The 15,078-nt window shown below is 36.1% G+C and overlaps 1 protein-coding gene across 2 annotated transcripts in view; it reads right to left on the bottom strand.

The window, feature by feature from the left end:
• LOC147760110 (uncharacterized) overlaps positions 1–15,078 on the bottom strand; it is an 88,738-nt gene that overhangs the window by 5,314 nt on the left and 68,346 nt on the right. Inside the window, exons 2-8 of one of the 2 annotated variants that reach the window (XM_086995341.1) lie at positions 11,192–12,362; positions 10,473–10,522; positions 9,980–10,150; positions 4,196–4,415; positions 3,762–3,932; positions 2,436–2,545; positions 928–1,030 (exon numbers count right to left, since the gene is read on the bottom strand). In XM_086995341.1, the coding sequence (XP_086851467.1) occupies positions 928–1,030; positions 2,436–2,545; positions 3,762–3,932; positions 4,196–4,415; positions 9,980–10,150; positions 10,473–10,522; positions 11,192–12,362 (1,996 nt within the window). The remainder of the gene's footprint in view (positions 1–927; positions 1,031–2,435; positions 2,546–3,761; positions 3,933–4,195; positions 4,416–9,979; positions 10,151–10,472; positions 10,523–11,191; positions 12,363–15,078) is intronic. The other variant, XM_086995340.1, reaches the window with a different exon arrangement.

Raw genomic sequence — 15,078 nt, 5'->3', positions numbered from 1 at the left:
TCAAACAGCGTACTTTTCGCGCATGCGCAGTAGTTTGAGACCTGTGCTATTCCGCATATTATGCGAGTAGGAACTACATGTGGTTCATTGCCATATCTAATTTCAGTATGATGTGATTGAACGCAATGCTACTATTATATACTTAACTATATAATAGTATATAATAGTAGCATTGCGTTCAATCACATCATACTATTATATACTTAACTATATCATGACAATACGAACACGATGAACCACATGTACGCGCATAATATGCGGAATTGAAAACATGGAAAAGGTCAAGGACGTTTCAGATCGCTGACGGTGCGCGCACGCCATCTGGTGTTAAGTCTGCGAATGACCGTTTGCGACAACTGATTGTCGAGTTACGGCAACTGATTGTTGAGTTGACGTCTGCATTTTTTGCGTGAATGGCGCACCATGCATTCGCGCCATTCACGCAAAAAATGCATTGTTGAGTTGCGGTAACTGACTTTTGAATCGTTTATTGACTGTTAGATTTTGACGAATGATTAAAATGACCACAACTAATTTAGTAGAAGTAAGTTTAGATAGTTAAAGTAGGTTTTGGCTGTTAAATAGTGCCGGTAGATTGTTGAATTGACTTCTGAATTTTTGCGTGAATGGCGTTCCATGCATTCACGCCATTCACGCAAAAATACATTGTTGAGTTGCGGTGACTGATTGTTGAGTTGCAGTAACTGACTTTTGAATCGTTTATTGATTGTTAGATTTTGACGAATGATTAAAATGACAAAAACTAATTTAGTAGAATTAACTTTAGATAGTTGAAGTAGGTTTTGGCTGTTAAATAGTGCAGATAGAATGTTGAATTGACTTCTGCATTTTTTGCGTGAATGGCGTTCAATAGTCTTTATTATTCGGCCGAATACACCTAGGGAAGATGTGATTCTTTTTGCTTACCTGGAGTTATGTTGAAGAAAACTTTCTTTCGTAAGCTGGTAACTATCTCTGGTGCCTGTTTATTGCCCATTGTTGTTTGCTTTTGAGAGATCGCGTGATTGACCTGGTGAAATACAAGGCAGCAAAGCTGTCAAATGTACAGACAAAAAGCAGAAAATAACAATGCACAAAATAGGCTACTGTCAATTCTGATACAAAAGTACATTATGCTTACCTGCAAATTCAACATCAAATTTTAGTTATGCTCAACAGGTAATACCAATGTAAGTAAAATGTGAAACAAGCATAAGGCTTCAGGCCCATGAGAGTTCACACTTTGAAAGTGCCAGAATAAGAACAAGACAGCACTATTCTGAAATGGGATTATTTCCATTTTTAACACTTTTTTAACATAAAACAAAATTAACAGTTTACTGCCATTTTTATATGATCAACTAAGAAAATTGATGAGATGTGAAAAATATCAACAGTGTCAAATGTCCAATTTCCTCCATTCTGAGTTTCTGAACATAGTGAATGATTGAATCTTACAAACTGCAATGATATGAGTTTATTTCCATTTTTGACACCTTATTACACAATACACGATTACAAGTTTACCATCATTTTTACGTAATCAACTAACAATGTTGTAAAGATGCAGGAAATGTCAAACAAACACTTTTACATATCTTATTAATTAAATAATGAGACTGTTAACATGCCTAAGAATTGAATCTGAGGAAATGTGAAAAAACAGCATAACTTATAAAATAATGGTCCGATTATGCTGATTTTCGAACTTGACCTGCGTTTTAGTAAGATTGATTACTCCTGTGAGTTTCATTACAACAGGCCTATGGGTTTTCCTTGAAATGTGTTAACAGTGTTGCATATATGCTGAAAAGTGAAAAAACAGCATAACTACTAAAATAGTGGCCCGATCATGCCGATTTTCGAACTTGATCTGCTTTTTAGTAAGATTGATTACTCCTTAGAGTTTCATGACAACAGGCCTATCAGTTTTCCTTGAAATGTGTTAACAGTGTTGCATATATGCTGAAAAGTGAAAAAACAGCATAAATTCTACAATAATGGCCCGATCATGCTGATTTTCGAACTTGACCTGTGTTTTATGAATATTCATCAGCTCTGTAAATATAAAGCCAAAAAGTAAAACTGTCTTCCACTTATGGTGTTAACGCTGAAAGTGCACGGCGACGGCGACATGATCGGCGACGGCGACGGCGACGACAGACGCAGGTGATGGCAATATGTACAGACACATCTGTGTCTGTACATAAAAATATTACATGAATTGAACAGTTCTGATTAAACTGTCAAAATATACAGAAGAGCATTTCGCTGGTTCTTAAAAAGTCTGTGCATGTTGGACTGTATTTACATAAGTCACCTCTTACGACATGTCACTTCTTCTGGTAGCTATGTTTTATATTTGATTGGTGTTCTTATGAATTTAACACACTTTCAATGTAAAATAATGTAGTTCATGTTATTACAGTACTTACATTCACCAACATTTGTAAAACGTCATATTTGTGTGCTTCACGATAAAATGTATCGACAATGGATTGAACAAACCATGTTCCCTTTCCCGGGTGTCGCCAAGATACGTAATCTGAAACAGAAAATACTGAAGCCTTAACGTATTATTTACTCGTAGATGCAACAGTACTGTTTATTTTTATTTTGTTAATATAACAGTACTTAGTCTCACTGAGAGTGCGGAAAAGCAAATTTCATAAATCGCATAGATCGAGGAACTATTAGTAAAGTATATTTGCCGATAGTGTTACAGTGAACCGACCTGAAATGATCTCCAAAAGGCCAATAATACGGGTCACATTTCTAGCCATCGCAGGCATCATTGGAACACTGAATCACTACTCATTTTAAGGCTTTTTTTTTTTTTTTTTCGGTCAGGCACAGTGCAGCATGGAAAGTTGGAGACCAGTCAAATCTATGTCAACCGGAAGCTTATTTGTATCAAAATAACAAAGTAAACTTAAAACATTTTGCCATGGCATTCGGGTCCTTGGCGATGCATTTTGTTTTGCTGATATGCCTGCCACACGATCTTTGGAAACCAGGCTATACAGAATTGCCCTTCAACGAATCGAAGCCTTCAATCAAGAAAAACCAGAACTTGTTTTTCTTCCTCTGTTTTCCCTGGCATGCCTCTGCGCTATCAAGTAACATGAAGCGTCTGATTCAAAGAATCAAACGTGTCGACATTCATGAATGCCTTCGATGCCTACACTTTGTGCACACTGAGAATTCAATGTCAGAAATACACGATAGCGATTTTTAAATTAAATTAAATTAAAATCTGTCGAATTACGTAGTTTAAATTTTGATAATTGAATTTTCCATAATCGGCATGTTTTTTTCTCAACATTTGCATAAGCTACAAAGTCTTTTTTTGAAAGAAATCGTCTGACAGCTTCCCAAATACAATTAGGTAACGTCTCGACACACTTTCGTTTTTCGTAGTGATCTTGAACGCATTTTTAAAAGCATTATGGCAAAAATGTACGTAAATTTTAATTAAATTTGGCACATATATTTTATTTGATACTGTATAAAAATACATGCACCATTTTCAGTATTTACTGGTGCAGTAATGTAGTGAGCATTTTAAAGTATACACGTATAATACAGTTCTCCACAATATGTCGAAAGACCACAAAATGCACACCATCTTCTACCTGAGGCAAAATGCCATAATCCCAGCATCACCACGTGCACCTTATCATTTTGATTTTTTTTTCTGATGAAATACACATTTGTAAGGCCTAAGTAAAATGGCATACAAAGAAACACGGTTAAAGTACCTGGTGAAGTCGCATGGACTTCGAGAAAATCGGACATCGTCGGATCATTGGATGGCTTTGGAATCTCGTGTGGCGCATCGGATACCTCATCGCCAAGGTTTGCTGCAGGTGGTGCTTGCTGTGGTTGTTGAACTGTTTGTCCATCCAGCAGTGTCCCACTGTCCAACATCTCTGGGCGAATATGGAAAAAAAAATGAAATACCCCATACACCCTTATGTGGATTACATGTTTACATATAAGTTAGAATTGATATCAGTATTAACTAATTAAACAATTACATAATACTAAGTGTCATTCATTTCGTGTGGCTGAATATAATTTAAAGGAGACAAACTGTTAATACAGTTTAATATCTCAATACATTTGTTTAATAATTTTGCATGTTATTTTCATCGCAGGTATTCAAGCTTGTGTAATACATTCCATAACTTACTTCCCTGGCAAGCCTGAATAAATATCATTTTCGGTTTGCCCGACAGGCCAAGACAGTTCCTGTTATTCAAAATGGCTTTGATATATTTGAAGGGTAAAGGATAGCCATCCGTTCCATAAACAGCACCCTCGGTACCATGGCTCAGTAGAAACAAGATGAAAGAATCGTAGATCTTGTGATCGTCTCTTTGACTTTCTTGTTTTATTTCTTCCTTCATATCCTTTACACATTAAAATAAAAGAAGAAGTGACATAAAAACATAGTGTACTTCAAACGAAATAGCATGCAATGACTGCAGAGACGTGGTACGTACGGAATTGGGTTATCAACGACAGCGTAAAGCATCAATTCATACTTGACGCTAACAGAGAATGTGAAAGGCAGTAGCCACCGAGGACGGACATATGGTGGTTTATTTGTAGATTGTACGCCATGTCTGTTTGTATACAACATTGGTCAAAAGGTTGTCCCACCCCCATTTCCATGTACTTTTATTTACAAATGATCACCTCACAGCTGTGAACTGTTAGAAATAGTGCTTTTTATTACGGATACCGTGTCTAAGATGATTCATGGTTAAAAAAAACAAGGCAGCAAAGCTGTCAAATGTACAGACAAAAAGCAGGAAATTACTATGCACAAAATAGGCTACTGTCAATTCTGATGCAAAAGTACATTATGTTAAACTGTAAATTCAACATCAAATTTTAATTATGCTCAACAGGTAATACCAATGAAAGTAAAATGTGTAACAAGCATAAGGCTTCAGGCCCATGAGAGTTCAAGTTCACACTTTGAAAATGTATAACTTCCAGAATAAGAAGCCAATTAGACTGCTTTTCCAACTCAGGCTGCATGCCGATTTTCGAACTTGACCTCCATTTTAGTAAGATGGATTACTCCTTAGAGTTTCACGACAACAGGCCTATTGGTTTTCCTTGAAATGTGTTTACAGTGTTGCATATATGTTGAAAAAAGCATAACTTCTACAATAATGGCCCAATCATGCTGATTTTCGAACTTGACCTGCGTTTTATGAATATTCATCAGCTCTTTAAATATAAAGCCCAAAAGTAAAACTGCCTTCCGCTTATCGTGTTTACAATGAAAGTGCAAGGTGCCGGCAACGGCGATGACGGCGACGACAGACGCAGGTGATGGCAATATGTACAGACACATCTGTACATATTTACTGTACTGTTTGAGAACAGTAAGTGACATGGTTTTTCTCAAATGGTCATCATGGGAGCAGTGCTCAAAATAGGTTTTTTCAAATTTTGATGCAATATTACATAATGTTTAACAACATAATGACCATCAATTTTTAAGAATAAAATATTAGTATCATGGATATTCAGAAAATGTGACTAGCAAAGGTCTTCAGGCCCATGGAACTTCAAAGCCACAACTTGAAAATGCCAAAATGTAAACAAGACAGCACTTTTCTGAAATGGGTTTATTTCCATTTTTAACACTTTTTTAACATAAAACAAAATTAACAGTTTACTGCCATTTTTATATGACCAACTAAGAAAATTGATGAGATGGGAAAAATATCAATAGAATAGTGTTAAATGTCCAATTTCTTCCATTCTGAGATTCTGAACATAGTGAATGATTCAATCTGACAAACTGCAATGATATGAGTTTATTTCCATTTTTGAAACTTTATTACACAATACACAATAACAAGTTTAACATCATTTTTACAAAATCAACTAACAATGTTGTAAAGATGCAGGAAATGTCAAAAAAACACTTTTACATATCTTATTAATTAAATAATGAAACTGTTAACATGCCTAAGAATTGAATCTAAGGAAATGTAAAAAACAGCATAACTTCTAAATTAATGGCCTGATTATGCTGATTTTTGAACTTAACCTGCGTTTTAGCAGGATTGACCACTCCTGTGAGTTAAATGACAATTGGCCTATCTGTTTTTCTTATATTGTGTTTACAGTGTTGCATATATGCTGAAAAAAGAAAAAAAAGCATAACTACTAAAATAGTGGCCCGATCATGCCAATTTTTGAACATGACCTGCGTTTTAGTAAGATCAATTTTTCCTGTGAGTTTCATGACAACAGGCCTATCGGTTTTTGTTGAAATGTGTTTACAGTGTTGCATATATGCTGAAAAGTGAAAAAACAGCATAACTTCTACAATAATGGCCCGATCATGCTGATTTTCGAACTTGACCTGCGTTTTATGAATATTCATCAGCTCTGTAAATATAAAGCCAAAAAGTAAAACTGCCCTCCACTTATTGTGTTCACAAGGAAAGTGCAAGGCGCCGGCATCGCCATCGCCATCGGCATCGCCATCGGCATCGCCATCGGCGACGACAGACGCAGGTGATGGCAATATGTACAGACACATCTGTGTCTGTACATAAAAACAAAACAGTGGTGAAAATATACACATTTTATACCATTTAGTTAAATTTATAAGAGGTACCCCTCGATTCGACTGTTTCACTGTGATTTCTACAGATGTAAAGAAATGTCTATAAAATTGAAAAGACTTGTCCAATTCTTCTTAAACAAGATGGGGGATTTGGCCCAGGTTTTTATGGGGTTGGTTTTTAAAGTACATGGAAATAGGGGTGGGACAACCTTTTTGACCAATGTTGTATAACTATTCAGTGTACCGTACATCTCTCATATAAATACAAATACATGCAATGAACAGAAACGAGTGAAAAGCTTCATTTTAGTAGAAAAATATATTGCAGTGAAATAGATAAACATAATAAAATGTGACCGAAAAGTTTGTTTGACAACACCTGTTTTGAACCAAAAGGTTCAAGTATCAATTGTATCATCTTTGTGTCACTGATAAATATATTGAGATATCACCAAAAAGTATGTTAGTCTTTGAAACCTAAAAGCCATTTGGCTTTCACGATGTTCGTTTTATTACAAACACACCATGATCCCAGACAGCCTCAGTAATCTGGCCCACGTCTGGCCCAGATCTGGCAACGTCTGGCAATATCTGGGCCAGATTTTGCCAGACACTTGCCAGATCTGGGCCAAGTCTGGCAAAGTCTGGCATTTATGCCACATTTTGCCAGACACTTGCCAGATCTGGGCCAAGTCTGGCAAAGTCTGGCATTTATGCCACATTTTGCCAGATGCTGCCCAGACTTGGGCCAGATATGGTACTTTCATTTTCAATTTTTATTTTCTATTTATTTATTTTTTATTGACCAGTGAGCTGAATGCATTAAACTGACATCATTTGTTAAATTTTGATTTTATTTATCTCTCTCTCTTTTCTTCAAAGTCCCCTCATAAGTGTGCTATTTGTTTAATTTGACTTGACATTTGAATGAATTCACTGTTTTAAAACTTTTTTTGAACTACTCGTTCCGCTGTTGTAAAATTCCGCTTTTTATGCTAAGCCGGTCAAGGACCCGGATGTAGCGTTTCTTAGAGTTATGGATATGAAAAAAGCACAAGCGTATCAAACTGATACAATTCGTTGAGTGATTTGATTCGTGATGCGATTTATTTCGAAGGCATCAACACTGGCAACGAGGATTAACACTAGTGCAAAACTGTGAGCCAACTTTCTTTGAAAAAATGGAGGAAAAATGTGAAATTACGGAATTCGAACCGTACGGAAGTCCGGAGACATGGTCACGCTCGACTCGATGGCTAGACAGTTTTAACCTCTTCGCTAACGGAAAAGATTGATCTTTTCAAAACCAACGGACGGCATGAATAATGAACAAAGATAGAAAATTAAAAATACATGACAGAGGAGACGCGGGCTTATGTTGTATTCAGCAGGGACAGGCGTACAAGATATTTTCAGGACTCTCCCAAACACAGGTTAGAAACATGAATATACATTAGACAGTTAACGCTTTGAATGAAATTGGAACACCAGAAACTGTGAGTATGATGAAACCGAAGTCATTTGACAAACCAAGCCAGTCTAAACATTACGAGTTTAGACATGAAAAACGAAGTAGAAACTCCCTGACTGAGAAAACATGGAACGTTGGATCACTTTGCAAAAGTCTGCAAAACTGAAACTATTATTCATGTAAATGACAGCTTTGAACATGATAATCCAGGAGTGCATATACATTTGGTGTGGGAACCAATGCAATATACACAGAAGACATGGAGGAAATAGAGGCGGTGTTAATCTCAGTGTATTACCAGATTCAGGTGCATATTGTAATATCATTGATGAAAATACATGGAGAATGCTGAACTCCAAGAAAAATAAATGTGGCTCTTGTGGAGGACTAGAAAACAAACAGTATTATTCATACACATCTGAGAAACCTTTAAAAGTGAAGGGAACATTTGAATGTGACGTAAAGGAAGAGACCAGTAGTAGTGAAAGGACATGGGATTTGATATGAGTTGATAAGTTTTGAGAATTTTCAGTGTGGTTTAAGGAATAAAAGTTGGAGTTCATATGCTATTCTGCAAATGTTTGAAAGGACATTTTAAAGACTGAACTGTCAATAAACATGTTTTGAAAGGACCGTTTCTGTCCAAGAAAGGAAGGGATGTTGTGTTTTGACTTGACATTTGAATGAACTGTTGTTAACTTGGTAGAGTTACTTGTTCCATATTGTTGATTCCATTAATAATTATAAGCTTGTCAAGGAGCCGGATGTATCATTTCTTAGTGTTATGGATTTAAAAAAAGCGCAAACATTGCAAACTGGTTCAATTCATTGAGTGATTTGATTCATGATGTGATTTAATTCAAAAGCATTGATACTGGGGTTTGTTTTTGTGCACATGTAATTCTCTTTTAATTGTACATCTATATCTGTGCTGGAGTATACATTTTTTTTTCAGAATTTACATGTATGTACAGTACTGTAGCCAGCATGCAAGTTGAATTACAGTTACTGCATGGTTATTTATAATTTTGTTATAACTCACCATCATCTAAAAAACAATGTTTTTTCATTCATTATTCAAGATTTATTCATTACAAAACTATATTCATTAGTGATTATTATTATTAATGATATGTTTGAATTAGTTTAAAAATGACAATGTGTGCAAAAATATTTCCCCCTCAAACCCCTCCCCCATGTACATGCATAATTAATTACAATTTTTGTAATTTGTGTTAATTCAGATTCGATGAGCAGCTTTGTGTTGAAAAAAAAATTGTTGTTATAACTGTTTTCTTTACATGTATGTAAGTGACATTTCCTCCTGTTAAGTGTCTGTATATTTACCTTTTTGCAGTGTAGATTTTTTTTTTTTCAAATATACATTGTTTTGTACAAAAAGACAAGGAGTGACCCTTAATTTGTTACATGTTAGTTGCCAGCAAGGTTATATAATGTGTAATAATTTTGTTTAGGGTTTTAGCACAGAATAAATACTTGAATCTTGAATCTTGTATGTCTTTTTTATAGTAATCTTATTGAATAATTAAAAATAATTAAAAAAAAGAAAAAAAAACATTCTGGGCCATATGTGGTCCATGTCTGGCCCTAATCTGGCCCATTTGAATATGATCTGGCCCACATCTGGCCCACATCTGGCATGCCATACATTTGCCAGATATTGCCAGATCTGGGCCGACATCTGGCCATATGAGCAAATGTGGACTGGGCCAGATGTGGCAATGTCTGGGCCAGATCTGGCCCAAACATTGCCACATCTGGCCCACATGTGGCAAGCCATACGTGGGCCATACCTTTTGCCAGACATTGCCAGACGTTGCCAGATCTGGGCCAGACGTGGGCCAGATCACTGAGGCTGTCTGGGATCTTATTAATGAACTCACATGTGCAGTCAGGTTACTGATAACGTCTGTCTCATAATGGAGGTAACGGAATAGTTTCCTCAAGGCAAAAACATCTACGTCGGTACCATCACGTTCTGGAAGCCAGTCCACGGCAAATGTCTTGTTGTTGATAATGAGTGCACGACCTCTCGGTTCGGAATCGTTCTTGTACTGAAACGCACACATACACTGTCTTTATGTGAAATTTATCATTAGAAATATCGGAGGTCGTATAGCAAGTGTAACAGAGTGAAAAGTGCGCATTTATGCCTAAGTGTATCCAATTTTTCTTACGATTGTGTATATACGAGTACATTTAATTTCATGGTCTTACTAAAACTTGTGCAAGTGAGGATAATGGTCAGCAAACACAGAACGTTCCTATAATGTTACCAAAATGTTTTTGGACATATGATATGGTAACGTTATAATAACGTTCTGTGTTTGCTGCGCAGTACTTAGACACAAACGTATTTAAAAGCTCATAACTTGCCTCGTTTTCAGGACACTTGGCTGCACAACGGTCTTGATTCTCTGGGGCTGCTAAAATGGTAAGATTGGCCTAATATATATTATATATTGGTACTTGGCCTCTAGGGCCCCATCAAAATACTTTATGTCCTATCATACGCCGTACTTTTCCTTTCAAAATCCAAGTGTCATTCCGAAATGATTGTTAATTTTGGGTTTATCTCTCACTGACATGTTTCTAATGACTTGTTATCACAGGTTGCTAATTCACAACGTTTGAGTAAAATCTGAATACGATATCTTGCCTTTTGTTTCTAATAAAAATGTTACAAACAAGTACATAGTTCATTTAAGAAGGGTAGATTAATATAAATTTTCCCATTAATTTCTAATTGAGCATTTTTTAGTCTATTGCATATACAATTGAGTATTCATAAGAAATAACTAACATTGTATGTCATTAGTGTTTGTGTAAAAAATCAATATTTTCAAAAATATATGTACAAAACAGAAATATCCTTAATATATTTTTCCCGATAAATTATTTTGAAAATTAAAACTAATCAAACCTAAATTTTCTAATGGTATCTGGTTTCAGATATTACATGCTGTGTAATCAGGGATCTTTTAAAATGTTAAGATCTGTGAACCAATTAACACGGAATGCATGTTCTATGTTAAAATAGCATAGGGCCTAATGTCTATTCACAACAACACTACATGATATTTCAAACTGCTTACCAGAAAACCAAACGCGATATGGCCTTAAATCTACCGACACTTCAGAGTTCTCTACATACGCACATATGGAATCGGCTGTTTGGACGTCATGTGCATTTATTGGAATATTGGGTCCGTCATTTGTTAACCTGATGCTGTAGCCAAAATGCATCCTGGGGCAGTATGTATCCCGAAGGACTGTCAACTCGTTTTCAACTGTTTTTCTTGCTTCTGAATACACGTGAGTCTTTGGAGGGAGTCCAGTGGCGTTAGTTATAAACAACTTCATGGCCTTATTTTCAATGGCGAGATGCAGCACCGACTGTTTATCAGCCAGGCGGAAGGAGGCGCTGTCAAACCCGACAACTGGGATGTTATTTTTATATTGCTGAGCTTTATACTTCCTTAGAAGACGGATGGTCAGACGATGAAATAACCCAGTAGGAAACAGAATATGAGGGAATGCGATAAGCAAATATTTCTGCGGATTTGTCTCATTCGCACTGTTATTTGATACCAGCATACTGGGTACGAGGAATCTTCTTTTTCCATGTCCAGGCAGAGGGTTTTCAACTGATTGGGATATTTCTAACATCAAGTCGAAATGCAGCATAAGTCGAATGATTTCAGTCTTTTTTTCGGCCATCTTGAATTCTTTTAGATACTCATCAAATACCTCCTCTTTTAGGACTCCTCTTTCAAGCTCATCTTTCAGGACATGGCCGCGACTGCATCCAGAGTGAATGCTGGCCGGGGTCATGATGGCAGAAAACACAACTGCTAACCAAAGTGGATCTATTATGACGACACTTTCCAGTCCATCAATTTTAAAGTGTAGGATGTCACCTTGACGGTGATGGTAAGGAATGAATTTTTCTTGTAATTCTCCATCAGGGAGTCCTACCCTTTGCGCCATTTCCATCAATTTTTCAATACTTATGATGGGTGTTTCTTCACTCTTCTTTGTCAAATTCATTTCCAATTTAATCCAACTCACTGGAAGATGTTGAACGGTAGCCTCACTGTCGCTGCTATAACCGCACAAATCTTCGATCGCTCTTTTTATTTCAGCAAACTCCTCATCGTCTTCGGCCAAGTTGCTTATGGCAAAATATCGATAGACGTGGTCCTTGAGTACCTGCTTGTCATCGAGACACTTCTTGAGTTTATCAAAAATCTTTTCAACCTCGCCCTATGAATGAAAAGATGTTAAGATTCTTTTGTAGTTTTTCACTACTATATAATAATGCTTAAGTGTCAGAGCGAAAGAAAACATCTACCAGGGTGTGTGTATGTACATGTATATATGTGTATATGATATAGTCCACTTCGTTCAAGTTGAAAAATGGGTGTGCTGCAATGAACCTATAAAATTAGGATGGAGTCAGTGGGCAAGGGACACCCTTTTCCCCCAACATTAAATCATGCCATCCACAAATAGTCACATAGTGAAAAGTTTCTAAATAATTAAGTCACTCGTCAGGAATCGTGATATGGTTGAAGGGATACAAATTATACATAGAACTAGAGGATCAGAGAGGCGATATCGCCTCTGAATATTGTACCACCAGCTGGAGCAAGCGCATTCGTATAGACCCCCACATACACAAAATAAGGAACACAGCCACCAGTCTTGTGCTTAACAAGCTGTAAAAATGCAATCAACAAGAATTTTCAAAATATGCAAAAAATATATATATAACTAAAAATGGTACAATCAAAGTTAAGTTCATCGTAAGGTAGGTCAAAGGTCAATTCCAAGGTCACAGTAAATTGCCAGTATATGACTTCCTATTCAACTTCAATAGTAACTATTCGCCTATCTCTGCCAGATTTGGAATTAAAAGAGAAAGAAATTAGCAGAGTTCAGTTCTTGATAATAAGTAGGTCAAAGGTCAATTTAAAGGTCACACTTAGATTGCCAGTATATGACTTCCTTTCACGTTCAATAGTAACTATGGACCTATCTCTGCCAGTTTTGGAGATAAAGGGGAAGCAAAATATGCAAAATTCAGTTCATGGTGAAAAGTATGTCAAAGGTCAATTTTAAGGTCACTCTTAGATTGCCAGTATATGCCTTCCTATTCAACTTCAATAGAGACTATGGACCTATCTCTGCCAGTTTTGGAGATAAAAGGGAAGCAAAATTTGCAAAGTTCAGTTCATGATGAAAAGTAGGTCAAAGGTCAATTTTAAGGTCACATGTAGATTGCCAGTATATGACTTCCTATTCAAGTTCAATAGAAACTAGGGACCTATCTCTGCCAGTTTTGGAGATAAAAGGGAAGCAAAATTTGCAAAGTTCAGTTCATGGTGAAAAGTAGGTTAAAGGTTAATTTTAAGGTCACATTTAGATTGCCAGTATATGACTTCCTATTCAAGTTCAATTAGCCTTTTTCATCTTTTCCGGAAATGGAAATTGCATTGTGGGTAGGGGAGCCCTGCTACGTCGAAACACTTACAGCGGTGCTTAAAACCATGGCTGGGTTTACGTGCTTTTTGTCCCGCTACTACAATAACAGTAAGCGAGATCGACACATGAGGTTTAATAAGTTCCCAACAAACCCGTTAGAATGAAAAATATGGTGGAAAGAAAGGAAAATATAGCAAGTTTGTATCAAAAGCAGGGCACCGCGTTTGCGCTGAACATTTCGAAGGCGGTAAGAAAAACTATAATATTAGGAGATCAACGGTGCTTTAATAAAAAACAGAAATGCTTAGTTAAACAACGGATATAACGAACTATCGGCAAATAGAACTCGGGGTAAAAAATGCGAGAAAAAAAACATTATAAAGATTTGAAGAAAAAATTGAAGAATAGGCCGGGGCCTAAAAATTAAGAAAAGACTTCAAGCATGAGATTATGGAAAAAGAAAGTAAAAGCTTTGAAGTTTTACACGGGGATTCTACTTACAAAAAATTCAAGAACTTTTACGACTTTTTGTGTAACAACAAAGAGAAGGTTTGAAAAGTTTTGTATGTAATATCCTTTTTGTGTGTGTTTTATTGATAAGTGATCATTTTAAATGTTGTAGGCCCATCACAGGTTTTAGTCTCTAATAACCCTTAGCAGGGTGGGTTCTATTTTTTTAACGTGAGACGTTAATAAAATTTTTATTATTATGTATTCAGTCCCGTATACGTATTACTGATTTGTACAAACGGAGCTCATATTATCAAGATCAACAGAGACATACGAAGAAGAAAGTACATCGGCTCTTGTTGAACGCGTTATCGGCGAAATAAAAAGTTATTTATTTCTGAACTCAATGACAAGAGCATTGGAAAATTCAATGGGCATATTTTTACAAAAAATGCAGAAAAGCCTTTCTGTAAGCTACACATACATAATACATGTATGGTAAAGACAAAATGGATAATAAACATAATCCAACAACGTATTTGTAAAGTAATACAAATATGCTTAGTATTAAAGTAGGCCTACGTATATTTAATTGTCTTAGATAGTTGAAAAGTATGAAATGTGTGGGAAACACTTTATTTGAATGTTTTAATTGTCTGTGATTGAAAACGATGAAAATACGCATAAAAATGTTTAAAAATCAAATAATTTGGGCTCTTGCTATAATTTTGTTTTTGTTTCAGATTGACAAAATTTTCATACTTGTCAGACCGAAAGGCTGACATTTTTTACCTGACGTAAATTTTGTGCATATACTAGAGTAAGACACGGTAAACTTTAATTATCATCTGGGAAAGAGTCAAGAATTCCTGTCTCACCTATTTAACACTTAAAAGGTTTTAATTACAGAGAAAGGTCGTAGTCGTGGCCGCCCGCCTTACCGAACAATTGAACAAGTAACACCTGATGCCTTATCAGGTACCAAACGATTTAATCAGTTCACCGACGAACGATCTGCGTATCAGTTTTACCTGTATACACAGTA

Source organism: Lingula anatina, chromosome 9, assembly GCF_051362555.1.
Source record: "Lingula anatina isolate TDL-2025a chromosome 9, LinAna3.0, whole genome shotgun sequence".
Taxonomy (NCBI): Eukaryota; Metazoa; Brachiopoda; class Lingulata; order Lingulida; family Lingulidae; genus Lingula; species Lingula anatina.
Note: the sequence above shows the minus strand (reverse complement) of the source record. Positions and strands in the feature narration are given on the sequence as shown.